The sequence below is a fragment of the Hypanus sabinus genome, chromosome 3 (assembly GCF_030144855.1).
Source record: "Hypanus sabinus isolate sHypSab1 chromosome 3, sHypSab1.hap1, whole genome shotgun sequence".
NCBI lineage: Eukaryota > Metazoa > Chordata > Chondrichthyes > Myliobatiformes > Dasyatidae > Hypanus > Hypanus sabinus.
The window spans coordinates 9,717,010-9,734,413 of record NC_082708.1 but is presented as its reverse complement, the minus strand read 5'-3'; the positions used below and the strand labels follow the sequence as shown (position 1 = coordinate 9,734,413).

The 17,404-nt window shown below is 44.3% G+C and overlaps 1 protein-coding gene across 21 annotated transcripts in view; it reads left to right on the top strand.

The window, feature by feature from the left end:
* Nucleotides 1-15,758, top strand: part of lrrc32 (leucine rich repeat containing 32) — a 47,902-nt gene extending 32,144 nt beyond the window's left edge. For 13 of the 21 annotated variants that reach the window (XM_059963699.1, XM_059963719.1, XM_059963714.1 and 10 more), the window contains exons 2-3: nucleotides 980-1,068; nucleotides 13,787-15,758. In XM_059963699.1, coding sequence (XP_059819682.1) covers nucleotides 980-1,068; nucleotides 13,787-15,691 — 1,994 coding nt within the window. In that variant the 3' untranslated portion in view covers nucleotides 15,692-15,758. Of the gene's footprint in view, nucleotides 1-979; nucleotides 1,069-5,357; nucleotides 5,594-13,786 lie in introns of all 21 variants that reach the window. The other 8 variants (XM_059963707.1, XM_059963701.1, XM_059963703.1 and 5 more) reach the window with 1 other exon arrangement.
* Nucleotides 15,759-17,404: the final 1,646 nt, after the last annotated feature.

Here is a 17,404-nt window from a genome sequence, read left to right as displayed (position 1 = left end):
GGACAGTCAGAGATTTTATCCCTGGGTGGAATTGTCTAATAAGGGAGGTATAATTTTCAGGCGCTTGGAGGGAAATAGAGGGGGTGATGTCAGAGATAGGTTCCATATAGAGGGTTCTGGGTGCCTGGCATGCACTGCCAGTTTTAGTGGTAGAGGCAGATATCCTAGGGACATTTAAGAGACTTCACTTGAATGAGAGAAATATGAAGGCCTATGTGGGAGAGAAGGGTTAGAATGATCTTGGAGTAGGTTAAAAGGTCAGCACAACATTGTGGGCCGAAGGGCCTGTACTGCGATGTAACATTCTATATTCTGTGTCCTTATGAAACATAAATTTCACATAAGATATAGGAGCAGAATTAGGCCATTCAGCCCATCGAGTCTTCCCCACTATTTCATCATGACAGATTTATTATCCTTCTCAACCCTATTTTCCTGCTTTCTCCACATAACCTCTGATGCCCTGAGAACCTATCAACCTTCACTTTAAATATATCCAGTGGCTTTGCCTCAACATCTGTCTGTGGCACTGAATTCCACAGATTCACCACCCTCTGGCTAAAGAAATTCCTCCTCATCTCCATTCTAAATTGATGTCCTTCTATTTTGAGATGATTCCCTCTGGTTCTAGACTCTCCACATTTACTCTGTCCAATTAAATCATTCCCTAATGTTCAACAGTTTACCTCGTAGCTTTTGCTTTCTAAAGGAGGCAGCCCCAGCCTGTTAAACATTTTCCCGGAATTATGACTTAACATTCAGTGACTTTTAATGATATGGTGCCTTTAATGACATACTGCAGCTCTGCCGTGATGTTTATATTACTGAGTTGAATGGAATTTATATTACAGCTCTGTGAAAATTCCAGTATCGGCATTCTATTATGGTGCCACTTGTTGTATATTTTTGCTTTGTGTGAGTTTACTCCAGTCTTTATGTCACTAAGCATCCTTCTGCTTTCACCCAACCTTCTCTGCAGAGACCATGGAAAGTTTCCTTCTCTTCCTTCTGGTGGCTGAGGGGGCAGTAGCGTCATATCGACCAGAAGGTCGCCCTCCCTGTGCAACCGTAAGTACCCAGTAACGTTACAACTCAATAACTCCCTGGTTAGACCACACTTGGAGTATTGTGCTCAGTTCTGATTATAGGAAGGATGCTGGAAGCTTTAGAGAAGCTGCAGAAGAGATTTACCAAACTGCTGCCTGGACGAGAGGGCATGTCTTATGAGGATAGGTTGAGCAAACTAGGGACAACATGGCTTCCCTTGTAGGCAAGCAGCAGCAGAAAGCTGTATTTCTTTAGTGTCTCTCAGGTCCTTCTCAGGCCATTCCAGTGAGATCCATGGCCACTCTTCTCCTTTGGTAGTCCCTTAGGGTTGTGGAATGACTGTCCTCACTGCACAAAACAAGGAACACAGAACATAGAACAGTACAACACAGTACAAGCCTTTAGAACATACTGTTGTTCCGACCTTTTAACCTACTCCAAGATCAATCTAACCCTTCTCTCCTACATGGTTCTCTATTTTTCTTCCATCAATGTCCCTACTACTGCTGCCTCTGCCACCACCTCTGGCAGTGCAGTTCATGCTCAACCACTTCTTGTGTGAAAAAAATTTACTTCTGCTATCCACTCCCCCACATACTTCCACCCAATCACATTAAGATTATGCCCTCTCATATTAGCCATTGATGCTCTGGGAGAAGGGCACTGGCTGTCCACTCTACCTATGCTTTTTATTTCCTTGGCCGCCTCTGTCAAGTCACCTCTCATCTACCTTCACTCCAAAGAGAAAAGCCCCGGTCGCTCAACCTATCCTCATAAGACGTGTTGCTCTAATCAGGCAACATCTTGGTAAATCCCCTCTGTATAACCTCTCTAAAGCTCCCACATATTTCCTATAACAAGGTGGCCAGAATGCCACACAATGCTCCAGGTGTGGTCGAACCAGTTCTTCACTGCTGCTGTGCATGCACGTACTTGTGCAGATGACAATAACCTCCGACTTTGAGTGTATGATCAATCTGGCCGTCAGTGAACAGAGTAACAAGCTTTCATTCAAAGGGCTTAGTGCTCCCTTCATCGACCCTCTCATGCAAAGCTGTGGATGTATAGCTTAATCTATAGGGATGAACATAGACGTTCCATAACTCTAGAAATGCTCCACTGTTGGAGGTGCTGGGTTCAGAAGAACCTTTTGACACTGAGGTACAAAACACCAGCCACAACAATGAACGAGAATTCATTTTTTGAGATAAAGCGTGCAATAGCCCCTTCCAGCCCATTGTGCTGTGCAGCCCAGTGACCCCCAATTTAACCCTAATCTAATCACAGGACAATTTACAATGACCAATTAACCTACTAACCAGTCCTTCATTGGACTGTGGGAGGAAACCAGAGCACCTGGAGGAAACTCGCATACTCACAGGGACGACGTACTGACTCCATACAGATGACATCAGAAATGAATTCTGATCTCGGACAACCTGAGCTGTAATTGCAGCGTGCTAACTGCTACACGACCGGGGTGAGAATGTAGGAGCCCTCTCTCACTTTAGGTCCTGTTTTTGTAAGAAAGATTAGTTTTAGCAGTATGTGTTCTTTCTAGTGAAAAAAAATCCCTCCCTCGCCCCTCTTCTTCTATTCCTCACTCTGGCATCTTACTTCTTCTCACCTACTTATCAGCACCAACCCCATCCTCCTTCCCTTTCCCCTATGGTCCACTCTCTTCTCCTATCAGATTCCAGACATCCCACCTCTCCCGGAAGTTCCGGGAGTCTCCCACATACTGATAGCGGCTCCCTGACACCCGCAAATTATATACAATATCCCAGAAATCAATTTTTTTGAGAGGGAGAGGGAGCGGAGGAGAGAGAGTGGGGGGAGAGAGGGGGAGGGGGAGGGGGAAGAGTGAGAGGGAGCATCCTGATTGGTCTCTCTTCGTGCTAAGTAGACCTATCAGTTTTCTCTGTGGGCGGGCTTTACAGTTGACCTCAAAAATAACGACAGCGTTGCTCGCTGCACTGTTTGCAACAGTGACTTTTCTATTGCCCATGGTGGGTTAAAATGTAAAAGACATGTTGAGGTGAGTTTAACAGGTGTCACTCATTCATTAGCATATCTAACGTTATTTAAACTAGCTGGCTGGCTGCTAAGGAGCTACTCTATTGATGACCTATGTGATGAGCCCAAACTCCCTTAAAGTTGTAAAGGAATAAAAAAACGACTCCATGATACTATGATATAAGTACATATTTTAATGTCACATTTTCTGCATACACCCAACTTGGTTTACAGATTAGACAAAATCACTGAACAAAGCATTACATACACCCTTGGAGGTCGACCAGTGGTGGGGGTTATGATAGTGTGGGGGCAGGGTGCTACCTCCCTGAAAAGTATTTTTGCAAGAATGTCTGAGATTCCTTCCTCTCCAGTCCTTTACCTTACCCACCGGCTTCACCTATCATCTAGCTATGCCCCTTCCTTTTCCCCCATATTTTTATTCAAGTGTCTTCCCCTTTCCTTTCCAGTCCTGATGAAGGGCCTCAGCCTGAAACGTCGAATGTTTATTCATTCCTGTAGATGCTGCCTGACTTTCTGAGTTCCTCCAGCATTGTGTGTGTGGGCGTTGCTTTGGATTTTGAGCATCTGCAGACTTTCTAATGTTTATAGAAACATAGAAAATAGGTGCAGGAGTAGGCCATTCAGCCCTTCAAGCCTGCACCGTGATTCAGTATGATCATGGCTGATCATCCAACTCAGAACCCTGTACCTGCTTTCTCTCCATACCCCCTGATTCCTTTAGCCACAAGGGCCATATCTAACTTCCTCTTAAATATAGCCAATGAACCGGCCTCAACTGTTTCCTGTGGCAGAGAATTCCACAGATTCACCACTCTCTGTGTGAAGAAGTTTTTCCTCATCACAGTCCTAAAAGGCTTCCGCTTTATCCTTAAACTGTGACCCCTCGTTCTGGACTTCCCCAACATCGGAAACAATCTTCCTACATCTAGCCTGTCCAATCCCTTTAGAATTTTATATGTTTCAATAAGATCCCCCCCTAAATCTTCTAAATTCCAGTGAGTATAAGCCTAGTCATATGAAAGTCCAGCCATTCCAGGAATCAATCTGGTGAACTTTCTCTGTACTCACTCTATGGCAAGAATGTCTTTCCTCAGTTTAGAGGACCAAAACTGCGCACAATACTCCAGGTGCGGTCTCACCAAGGCCTTGTACAACTGCAGTAGAACCTCCCTGCTCCTGTACTCAAATCCTTTTGCTATGAATGCCAACATACCATTTGCCCTTTTCACTGCCTGCTGTACCTGCATGCCCACCTTCAATGACTGGTGTACAATGACACCCAGGTCTCGTTGCATGTAACATGCAGAGTTGGAAGATGATATATTGTCCATCAAGCCTGCATTGGGCCTTTCTGTTACAGAGTGCAGTCCACAAATAATAAGATCAGCTTTTCTAGATCTCTACTGTCCTGAGAATGTCCTGTAAATCCAGAAAGTGCTGGAGAAACACGTTTTTTAAAACAGTACCTAGGAACTTAATCACAATTACAAAGGTTGCTCGAGCTGCCTTTCATATATACACAAACTATAATATAAAAGCAAGGATGTAATATTCAGACTTTACAAAGCACTGGTGAGGCCTCACTTGGAGTATTGTGTGCATTTGGACACCCTATCTAAGAAAGGATGTGCTGACATTGGAGAGAGTTCAAAGGAGGTTCACGAGAATGATTCTGGGATTGAAAGCTTATCATTTGAGGAGTGTTTGATGGCTCTGGCCCTGTACTCACTGGAATTCAGAAGAATGAAGGAGGATCTTGATGAAACCTGTCAGATATTGAAAAGCTCAATAGAGTGGATGGGGAGAGGATGTTTGCTATGGTGGGAGAATCTAAGACCGGAGGACACAGCCTCCGAATAGAGGGATGTCCATTTAGAACAGAGATGAGGAGGAATTTCTTTAGCCAGAGAGTGGTGAATCTGTGGAAATGGCTGCCACAGGTGGCCGTGGAGGCCAAGTCATTGAGTATATTTAAGGCAGAGGCTAATTGATTCTTAATTAGTCAGAGTATGAAGGGATATGGAGAGAAGGGAGGAGATTGGGGCTGAGAGGGAAATGGATCAGCCATGATGAAATTGCGGAGCAGACTTGATGGGTTAAATGGCCCAATTCTGCTCCTATATATTATTAGAATCATAAAATCACCAAGTTATAGAGAGATACAGCACAGAAGCAGTCCTGTCAGCCCACTGAGATGATGCTGATCACCAACCACAAATTTAACTTAATCTCATTTTTTATCCTCCCCATCTTCCCACAACCACTCCCAGATTCTTCCACCCACTTGCATATTTCAGAAAATTGAAAGTGGCCATTTAACCTACGAACTCAAACATCCTTGGGATGTGGGATGAAACAGGGGTACCCAGAGGAAACCCGATGCAGTCACAGGGAGAATGCACGAACTCTGCACAGACTGCCTGGGGCTCCACGAGGCAGCAGATCCATCAGCTGCACCCTTGTCCTGCCCATAAACTTCAAAGCTCAAAGTAAATTTGTTATCAAAGTACGTATATGTCACATTATACTACCCTGAGATTCATTTTCTCGTGGGATTTACTCAAAAATAAAGAAATACATTAGAGTTAATGAAAAAACATACATAGCAAAGGCTCATGGACCTAGAAAAATAGTGGGCTATGTGGTGGGGAAATTCTAGGGTTTCTAGAGTAGGTTACATGGTCAGCACAACATTGTGGGCTGAAGAGCCTGTAATGTGCTGTAGATTTCTATGTTCTATGTATAATAAAGACAAATGTGCAAAAAAAGGACAAATCATGTCAATAATAAATTAAAAATGTGAATAAATATTACTCGTTCAGTATTTTTGTTAATGTATACGAGAATATATAGCAAATACAGAGTATATATATATTAAAAAATTACCAGCAATACAGACAATAGAAAAATTGAACTGTATAGGACTGAGTAACATACGAGTATATAGTACTCCAGTAATAATTACTAATGCTGCAAGTTTATAAAGGGTATACATAAGGAATTTTTTATATATATATATTAAAAAAATAATGAATAATTTAAAAAATAAAAATAATTTAAAAATAATACTGAGAAAATGAGTTGTAGCGTTCTTGAAAGTGGTCGGTAAATTGTGGAGTCAGTTCAGCATTGAGGTGAGTGAAGTTCAAAGTTCAAAGTACTTAAAAGTTCAGAGTATTTATTATCAGTACATATGTGTCACTATATACTACCCTGAGACTCATTTTCTTACAGACATTCACAGTAGAACAAAGAAACACAATAGAATCAATGAAACACTACACACAAAGACCAAAAAACAACCGATGTGCAAAAGAAGACAAACTCTGCAAATACAACAATAAATGAGTAGGTGCATGCATGCATAATCCTTCAAACATGAGTTGCAGACTCCCTGAAAATGAGTCCATAGGTTGTGGGATCAGTTCAGTATTGAGGTCAGTGAGGCTATCCACGCTGGTTCAAGAGCTGATGGTCGAAGGGTAATAACTGTTTCTGAACCTGCTGGTGTGGAACCCAAGGCTCCTGTACCTTCCGCCCAATGGCAGCAGTGCGAGGAGAGCATGGCCTGGATGGTGGGGGACTTGGTGATGGATGTTGCTTTCTTGTGATGCCACTCATTGTTCATGTGCTCAGCGGTGGGGAGGGGTGGGTTGTGTTCTCAACTCTTTTGTGGGCTTTTCCATTCTTGGGCGTTAGTGTTTCCTTACCAGTCCATGATGCAACCAGTCCAGATACTTTCCACTGTGCATCTATAGAAGGTTGTCAAAGTTATAGATGACATGCCATGTCTGCACAGACTTGTAAGGAAGTGGACGTAGTGTTGTGCCTATTTTGTAAATGCATTTACATGCTGGTCCTAGGATAGATCCTCTGATATGGTAATTCCAAGGGAATTTTAAGTTACTGACCTTCTCCAGTTCCAGTCCCCTAATTGGGACTGGCTCATGCATCAAGACCTTTTATTGCCGTATGGAGTGGAAGAGTTGTGCCTCTGAAATGCAGTTCTGAAGCCAGATCTAAAAGAATGGCAGGATGAATGAAATTACCTTCCACTGTTCTGAATAATGCAAGCTAGATTCATGACTCTTGATTGTGATGCTGCCAATCTTCCAGAATCTGTCATAAGAGAGCTGTTAGAAGCTTTTATTACAGACATTACAACAGGGAAAATTGCTCTTGTTGCTTTGTTGATCCTCGTGACTCACACCACAAGGTTCAGGACAGTAACTACCCCTCAACCATCAGGCTCTTGAACCAAAGAGGTAACTTCACTCAACTTCACTCACCCTGTCTCTGAACTGTTCCCACAACTTATGCACTCACTTTCAAGGACTCTTCATCTCATATTGTTCATAGTTATTGTGTATGTATTTATTATTATTGTTTCTTCTTTTGCATTCACAAAGTTTATTGTCTTCTGCACTCTGGTTGAACACCCTAATTGGGCAGTCTTTCATTGATTGTGTCATAGTTATTATTCTATAGATTTGTTAAGTATGCCCACAAGAAAATAAATTTCAGGGTTGTATATAGTGACATATACTGTATGTACTTTGATATTAAAACTTACTTTGAACTTTGTTACTTGTTGTGTTGGCACCAGAATGTGTGACAACACTTGTGGGCTTCCCCCATCACATCCCTATATTGTGTAATTTGTAAACGAGACATCTCACTGTAAATTTCAATGTACATATGACTAATAAATCTGAACACCTGGCTTTTCCCCAATTACTAGTGAGTCCCCAACTTATCAAAAATCTATCCATTTGAGTCTTAAATACACTTAATGAGGTAATATTACTGCTTCAGATGATGCACTTCACTGCACGTTTAGATGTACATGTGATAAATAAGTCAGAATCTGAATCAAATTAGTCAAATGTCAGGGAAACTCAGTATGGTTCCAAGAGTGTGACTTCTCTCGCTGGCTGAATCAGTCACCTCAGATCCCACAGAAACAGAGTAGAATTAAATCATCCCCCATCCCAAAGGGCTGATGAAAGAGGAAGAGAAGGATGACCCTGATTAAGACCATAAAAGACCTTAAGACATAGGAGCAGAATTAGACTATTCACCCCCTTGAGTCTGCTCTACCATTCCATCATGGCCAGTTCAGTTTCCTTCTCAACTTGTCTTCTTCCTGTAACCTTTGATACCTTGATTAATCAGGAACCTATCGACCTTTGCTTTAAGTATACCGAATGATCTGGCCACCACAGCTGTCTGTGGCATTGAATTCACAGATTCACCACCCTCTGGCTAAAGAAATTCATCCTCATCTCTGTTCAAGAGGGGTGTTCCTCTATCCTGAGGCTGAGCACTCTGGTTCTAGACTCCCCTAGTATATGAAACATCCTCTCCACATTCACTCTATCAATATTTGATAGGTTTCAATGATCCCATGCCCCATCCCTTATTCTTCTAAACTCCAGCAGGTACAGGCTCAGAGAAATCAAACACTCCTCATAAACTAACCCTTTCATTCCTGGAATCATTCTTGTGAACCTCCTCCAGACCCTCTCCAATGCCAGCACATCTTCCCTTAGATGAAGGGCCCAAAACTGCTCACAATCCCCAATTGTGGTCTGGCCAATGCCCTATAAAGCTTCAGCATTACATCCTTGCTTTTATAATCTAGTCCTCTTGAAATAAGTGCTAACATTGCATCTATCTTCCTTACCCCCAACTCAACCTACAAGTTAAACTTCAGGGAATACTGCATAAGGACCCTTCAGTCCATTTGCACCTCTGAATTCTGAATTTTCTCCCCATTTGGAAAATAGTCTGTCCCTTTATTTTTCTACCAGACTTCATTACTATGCACTTTCCTGCACTGTATTTCATCTGCCATTTCTTTGACCATTCTCCTTCTGCAGACACCCAGCTTCTTCAACACTACAAGCACCTCCACCTGTCTCTGTATCGTTTGCAAACTTTGCCACAAAGCCATCAAGTAAAGCTTAACTTGCAATTACAACTGTATAAAGAAGCAGAGTGCGGGCAGAGCATTGAGCAACAATGTGAAAATGCCAGGATAACAATACAGAGTTGTTTCTCTGTGGTGACACCACAAATAATTACAGGAGGATGTTATTGCTTTAGTGTTTAGGTTGCCCTACGCATCTAAGACATGCATCACTCTGCCAAGAATGATTTGCATTGCTTAGAGTCATAGAGCATTACAGCATAGAAATAGGCCCTTTGGCCCATCTAGTTCATGCCAAAATATTATTCTGCCTAGTCCCATCTACCCACACCTGGACTATAGTTCTCCATACCTCTCCAATCCACTTACCTACCCAAACTTCACTTACATATTACAATTGAACATAAATCCAACATTTCCGCTGGCAGCTCGTTCCACACTCAAAACATCCGATAAGTGATAAAGTTCCCCCTAAATATTTCACCTTTCACCCTTGACTCACCCAACCTCAGTGGAAAAAGCCTGCTTGTATTTACCCTCTAATCCCCCCTCATTCTCCTACGCTACAGGAAATTAAGTCCTAATGTACTCAACCTTTCCCTATACCTCAGGTCCTCAAGTCCATAAGATCATAAGACATAGGAGTAGAATTCGGTCAAGTCTGCTCCGCCATTCAATCATGGCTGATACTTTATTCCCCTCCTCAGCATCACTCCCCTGCCTTCTCCCCGTAACCTTTGAAGCCATGTCCAATCAAGAACCTATCAAGCTCTGCCTTAAATACACCCAATGACCTGGCCTCCACTGTGGCCTGTGGTATAAATTCAACAAATTCACCACCCTCTGGCTAAAGAAATTTCTCCATATCTCTGTTTTAAATGAATGCCCCTCTATTCTGAGGCTGTGCCCTCATGTCCTAGATTCCCCCACCATGGGAAACATCCTTTCCACCTTTACCTTGTCTTGGCCTTTCAACGTTCAAAAGGTTTCAATGAAATCCCTCCTAACTTCCAGTGAGTACAGACCCAGAAGCATCAAACGTCCCTCATATGATAACCCTTTCATTCCTGGAATCATCCTTGTGAACCTCCTCTGAACCCTCTCCAATGCCAGCGCATCTGTTCTTAGATGAGGAGGCCAAAACTGTTCACAATACTCAAGGTGAGGCTTCACCAGTGCCTATAGAGCTTCAGCATCACATCCCTGCTATTGTATTCTAGACTTATTGAAATGAATGCTAACATTGTATTTGCCTTCTTCACCACTGACTCAACCTGCAAGTTAACCTTGAGGGTGTTCTGCACAAAGACTCCCAAATCCCTTTGCATCTCAGACTTTTGGATTTCCACCCTGTTTAGAAAATGATCTGCACATTTATTTCCACTACCAAAGTGTATGACCATGCATTTTCCAGCCTTGTTTTTCATTTGCCACTTTCTTGCCCATTCTCCTAATCTGTCTAAGTCCTTTTACAGCCTTCCTGTTTCCTCAATACTACCTACCCCTCCATCAATCTTCGTGTTATCTGCAAATTGGCAACAAAGCCATCTATTCCATCATCTAAATCATTTATATACAGCATAAAAATAAGTGGTCCCAACACTGACCCCTGTGGAACACCACTAGTCCCTGGCAGCAAACCAGAAAAGGATCCTTTTATTCCCACTCACTGCCTCCTACCAATCAGCCAATGTTCTAACCATGTTAGTAATACCATGGGTTCTCATTATTGTGGGATATGGCCACAGGGCTGCTCTGCGCTAACTGCCTAATCACATTTCCATTTCTCCTGGCATTCACCCAGCCACTAGCCTCCTGCAGCTTCAGGGTGACTACTTCCCTGTAAATCAAATTAATTACCTCTTCACTTTCTATTACAAGCCAGAGGTCATCCAGCTGCTGCTCCAGATCCCAGACACATCCTTGTAAATTTTGTCTGTAGCCTTCCAATCTTATTGGTCTCTTACCTGCAGGTAAGTGAGCAGAACTCACCAATGTCTCATTCATATACTATATAACCTCAGTGGGTGAGACTAGAACTTGGCTTGCATTAACACTATCTATGCCCCTTAAAATTTTGTATTCCTATAAGACCATAAGATAGAGGAGCAGAAGAAGGTCATTTGGTCCATTGAGTCTGCTCCGCCATTCAATCATGGGCTGATCCAGTTCTTCCAGTCATCCTCACTTCCCTACCTTTCCCCAAACCCTTTGATGCCCTGGTTAATCAAGAACCTATCTATCTCTGCCTTAAGTACACCCAATGACTTGGCCTCCACAGCTGCTCGTAGCAACAAATTCCACAGATTTACCAACCTCTGACTAAAGTAATTTTGTCCACATCTCTGTTCTAAATGGACACCTTCAATCTTGAAGTCATGTCCTGTTGTCCTAGACTCCCCTACCATGGGAAATAACTTTGTCATATCTAATCTGTTCAGGCCTTTTAATATTTGGAATCCCGCCACATTCTCCTGAACGCCAGACGTTCCTCGTACAGGTAACCCTTTCATTCCTGGAATCATCCTCGTGAATCTTCTCTGAACCCTCTCCAATGTCAGTATATCTTTTCTAAAATAAAGAGCCCAAAACTGCACACAATATTCCAAGTGTGGTCTCACGAGTGCCTTACAGAGCCTGAACATCATATCCCCGGTCCTATCTTCTCTACATCTAGAAATGAATGCCAGCACAGCCGACCCCTTTAGTGGGCTCAACAACAAGCTATTCTGAAAAGCCATCCCTTAGACATTCTACAAACTCTCTGTCTTGAGGTACAGTGCTGGCCTAGGTTTCTCAATCCACTTTCACGTTATCAACGATTATCATGACATTGCCCTTCTGACACGCCTTTTCTATCTCCTGCTGTAATTTGTAATCCACATCCCAGCTGCTATTTGGAGGCCTATATACAACTGCCATTAGGGTCCTTTTACCCTTCCCATTTTACTCTTCCTCAGCCTATCACTCCAGTTCCCAGCCCCCTGCCAAATTAATTGAAACCTTCCCTAACAGCTCTATTAAACCTGCCTGTTAGGATATTGGACCCCTTTGGGTTCAGGTGTAACCTGTCCTTTTTGTACAAATCATACCTCCCCCAGAAGATGCCCCAGTGATCCAGGAACCCTGCCCCCTTCAGCAGTCTCTCAGCCACACATTAATAGGCCTGATATGCTATTATTGTGCTTATTAGCACATGGCACAGGTAGCAATCATGAGATTACTACCCTGGAGGTCCTGTTTTCCAGCTTCCTACCCAACTCCCTGAATTCTCTCTTCAGGACCTCCTCCCTTTTCCTACCTATGTCATTGGTACCAACGTGTACCGAGACTTCTAGCTGTTCAACCTCTCCCTTCAGAAAAAGCTGCACCTGATCTGAGACAGCCTGTACCCTGGCACCTGGGAGGCAATGCACATTCAGGTATCTCTATCATTTGACAGAACCTCCTGTCTGTTCCCCTCACTATGGAATCCCCTGTGACTACCGCATTCCTCATCTTCTTCTCTCCTTTTTGCACCACGGAACTAGGCTCAGTGCCAGAGACCTGATCGCCATGATCGTCCTCTGCCAGGTCACCCCCTTCGAAAGCTCTTCCCATCCCTTCCCTGACAGTCACCCACTTATCTAACTCCTGCAGCCTCGGGGCGACTAATTCCCTGTAGCTCCTGTCTATCTCCTGCTCGCTTTCCCTAATAAGTTGCAGGTCATCAAGCCGCAGCTCCAGATCCCTAACACGGTCTCTCAGGAGCTGCATCTCGGTGCACCTGGCGCAGATGTGGCCACCTGGGAGACCGGAAGATTCCCAGGATTCCCACACCCAGAGCGAAGTACTAACCCTACAGACATGCTCTGAATTCTACTAAACAAAAATGGAAAGAAAAGAAAATGAAGTCCACTTGCCTCGCTGAAGCCCAAATGAGCCAAAGCCCTACCACTCTGCCTCAGACCACTCCATCGATGACCGCTCCGCTAGGCAGTGTCTCCCTTTTATGCCCGAACCTTCCCTGCTATCTAACTCACAATTGGTGCTCCAGTTGTAGCTGCTGATGGGCCACATACAATGGACAAATGCTCTCGAAGCTCCCTTTTTAAATAACCACCACCGACCTGTGAGAAATCCCTCTTGGTAAAGCTCTGTTGACACTGCTGACAAGCCACGTACAATTTCCTCCATCAAATCTCCCCTCATTCTCCTTCACTGCGGTCAAGCAGCATCTGTGGCAATTAAAGAATTGTCAGCATCCCAAGGCTGAGCAAGGATGGACTTGGAACTTGATGCATCACCAGTTCCTTTCCTCCCACCAGTGGCTCTTTGCCCATTGCATTCCTCCAAGAGTTCAGCGGAGAAGGTAGAATGTCTAATCCTGTTGCCGGTGGTTGGCAGCAGGATCAGACAAAATTAAAGATTTTGTCACCACACTTTCAGAACCAACGTAGAATGCCCACAACTTATTCACCCTAGCCATGACCATACATCTTTGGAATGTGGGAGAAAACCGGAGCACCAGGAAGAAACCCACTTCGTCACCGGTGATGGGGAGAACATACAAACTGCTTACAGACAGCGGTGGGAATTGAACCCCGGTCACTATCACTGGCACTTTGAAGCCTTTACACCAAATGCTATGTTATCATGCTGCCCACACAGCAGAGGACTAAAGAGAAGAAAGATGGGTGGGGGAGCATGCCAAGGAATTTTTAATTTTGTTTATAAATGTAATCTAATAAAATGCAAATTGTACTCAATTTTCCTTTTTAATTTTAGATAGAGTCGGAAGCACGATGTCAGAATAAGTCCCTTAACGCAATCCCTCTGGACCTGCCTCAAGACATATGGAAGCTGGATTTATCTGTTAACCACATCCAAATGCTAACCTTGCACAATTTGACTCAGTACCCCTCCATCCAGCACCTGGACTTGGAGTCCAACGAACTGGAGTTTATTGAGCCTGGATCATTTGCCTCTCTACTACACCTTAAGGAGCTTAACCTTGCAAACAACCTCTTGGACCTGAGCAAAGATGGACTTGGGAGACTGCCGCATGTTGAAAGGCTGGACTTGTCTGGAAACAGTTTGTACACTGGTGTTGTCGAGGGTTTCCTAAAGGAGGCACCTTCGCTTGAGCAGGTATCCTTGGCCAGGAACAGCATCACCAAACTCTCAGACCATACGTTTCAAGGGAACCCGTTGCTGAAACATATAAACTTACAGCACAACATCATCATCAAGATAGAATCGGGGGCGTTTCAGTCACTTTCCAATCTGGTTGCCCTCGATCTCGCCATGAACTCCATCCCCTGCATCACCGAGTTCGACCTCAAAAACCTTCAAGTCTTGAACTTGAGTAGAAACAGCATCGAGCTTTTCACCATGAAGGAACCTGGTGTAGAGTATCAACTTCGGTGGCTGGACCTCAGCGATAACAACCTGCCCTATTTTCCCACCTTCCCCAAGAAAAACCACCTCAGGCACCTCGACCTGTCACGCAATTGCATCCAAGGGTTTTCCCTAGACGCCGTTAGTCACAGGATGAACCATCTAGCAGAGAGGCTGGACCACAATGCCAAGGCTAACCAAAGCTGGACCACCCCAACTGCTCACCTGTCCGATCTGGTATACCTGGACCTGAGCTACAATGAGATAACCTCCATCCCGTGGGATCTCTTCCGGAGTATGAAGTCCCTGAGGTTCCTCAACCTGAGCAAGAACTGCCTCCAAAGCTTTGTGGTAGATGAGATGAATGTATTGAACTCTCTGGTGAGACTGGACCTGAGCTCCAATGCCCTGCAGAACCTCTTGCTCTCCAGCAGAGGCTTCCACCATCTGAAATACCTCTACCTTCAGGACAACTACCTTCAAAGTCTTCCTTCCAATATCTTTAGCAGCCTCTCCAGCATCCAGATCCTTAGCCTTCAAAACAACAATATCAGTGTGTGTCAGGGGATTCCCAGGTATGAAAGCCCCACCGATGACTGCATGTTCTTCTCTGAGATCACAACGCTTCGGTATTTATATCTGCACAACAACAACATTAAATATTTGCCACCTCACGCATTTCATCAGACTCCTCTTTCCGAGTTAGATCTGTCTCTGAATCCTGGGATCCATATCCACCCTGAGGGATTTTCTGGTTTGGAATTTCCCCTGACGTACTTGTCCTTGGGAGGCAATGGTCTCTCTTCACTCAGCATGAACCTGTCGCACTTTAACAACCTCAGAACGCTGGATGTGTCCAACAACCGCCTGAGGGAGTTCCTGGTCACCACCAGGAACCTCTCTTTGGAGCACGTGGACTTGCGCAACAACACGTTGGACAGCTTGCAAGAGACGTCCATGGAGGTGCTGAACGGGACGCTGAGGACCTTGCAGCTCTCGGGGAACCCGTTCAACTGCTGCCAGGCCACCTGGGTCAGGTGGCTGGCCCAGGTCGACGTGCTGGACAAGTGCTCGGTCTTGTGCTATTACCCAACCGTCAACGGGCACTCGCAGGCGCACCTGTTCACCGCTCAGCCCGGTCTCTGCCAGGAGCTGCCACTGGACTGGACAAACTGGGGCATCTTAATGCTCATCTTAGTGACTGCGCTCTTGGGGTTTGCCACACTTCTCGGCTGTTGCCTGGCACACAGGCAGCGAGTCAACAAAATGTTTGTACACCATGTAAAAGCTTAGCCGACTGATGTAATTCTTTGTTGATATGTAAATGAAATGGAATGAGGTGAATAAATCTATATATAGTTCTGTATATAATCTCCTTTTTCTCCTTCCAGCCCAACTCCAAGCAATTCTTTTGGTGAAAACCCCTTATTCCCTAGTATAGGAAGATGAGAGAAGAATTGATTGAGGTACTGTATACAAAGTTACAAGGGGCATTGATAATGTAAATGCAAGCAGCATTTTCCCACTAAGGTTGGGTGAGACTGCAACGAGGTCATGGGTTAAGGATAAAAGGTGAAATGTGTAAGGGGAACAGGAGGGGGAGCTTCTTCATTCAGTGAGAGTGTGGAACGAGCTCCCAGCGGAAGTGGTGGGAGAGGGTTCAATTGCAGCATTTAAGAGAAATTTGTATAGGTACATGGATGGGAAGCGTATGGAGGGTTATGGTCCAATGACAAGTCAATGGGACTAGGTAGATTGTTTGGCATGGACTAGGTGGGCCAAATGACCTGTTTCTGTGCTGTAGTGTCCGATTATTCGATGACTCTATTTCCCACTGACCTGCCCTGGAGGAATTTATTTAACCAGAGGGTGGTGAATCTATGGAATTCATTGCCACAGACAGCAATGGAGGCCAAGTCATTGTGGTATTTAAAACAGAGGTTGATAGGTAAGTGTGTAAAAGGATATGTGGAGAAGGCAGAAGAATGGTGTTGAGAGGGATAATAAGTCAGCCATGATGGAATGGTGGAGCAGATTTGATGAGCTGAATGGCCTAAATTCCTCCCCTATGTCTTACCTGCAACCAGTCCTCAACAGCTACCTTCAAGATGACCACAGATGGGGTGAGTGGCCTCAGTAGCGATTCTATGAACATGTACCTCCTTGTCCTCAGCAATGACAATATAGCTCTAACTAACTAACTCACTGATCGTTATTCAACCATACACATGTATGCAACCAAATGAAACACCATTCCTCTGGGGCCAAGGTGCAAAACACAGCACATACAAAGCTCTCAACACCCTCTCAACACCTCCTTGAGGGTGGGACATGTACCTGACAACAGGGGAATTCATTTAAAATGAGCAGCACACTCAAAGTGCTGGAGGAATTCAGCAAGTTAGGCAGCATCCCTGGAGGGGAATGCAGAGTTGATATTTCAAGCTGAGACCTTGCTTATCAAGTGACTCTTCTTGCTCCAAAACATCAACTGTTTATTCCTCTCCGTAGACGCTGTCTGCCTTGCTAAGTTCTTCCAGCATTTTGTGTGTGTGTTACTTAAGGTTTACAGAATCTGCAAATACTGAAAATTCAAAGCAACACACGAACAAAATGCTGGAGGAACTCAGCAGGTTAGCTAGCATTTGTGGACCCTGAAAGCATCTTGTCCTGAAACATTGACTTTTTATTCCTCTCCATAGATGCTGCCTGACCTGCTGAATATCTATCCATTCATCAGCTGCATGGAGAGGGGGAGCTTGCTTCATGGACAATAGCTTGCTCTGCATATCGTACTGCCCAGGCTTGTGTTTCTAGACAGCTAGGACATAACATCCATGGTCGACCCTGAGCTATGAAGGCTTGCTTAATCATAAGGAAAAAGGAAAAACTTCTTCTCCCAGAGAGTTGTGGGGGTCTGGAATGCACTGCCTCGGAAGGCAGTGGAGGCCAATTCTCTGGATGCTTTCAAGAAGGAGCTAGATAGGTATCTTATGGATAGGGGAA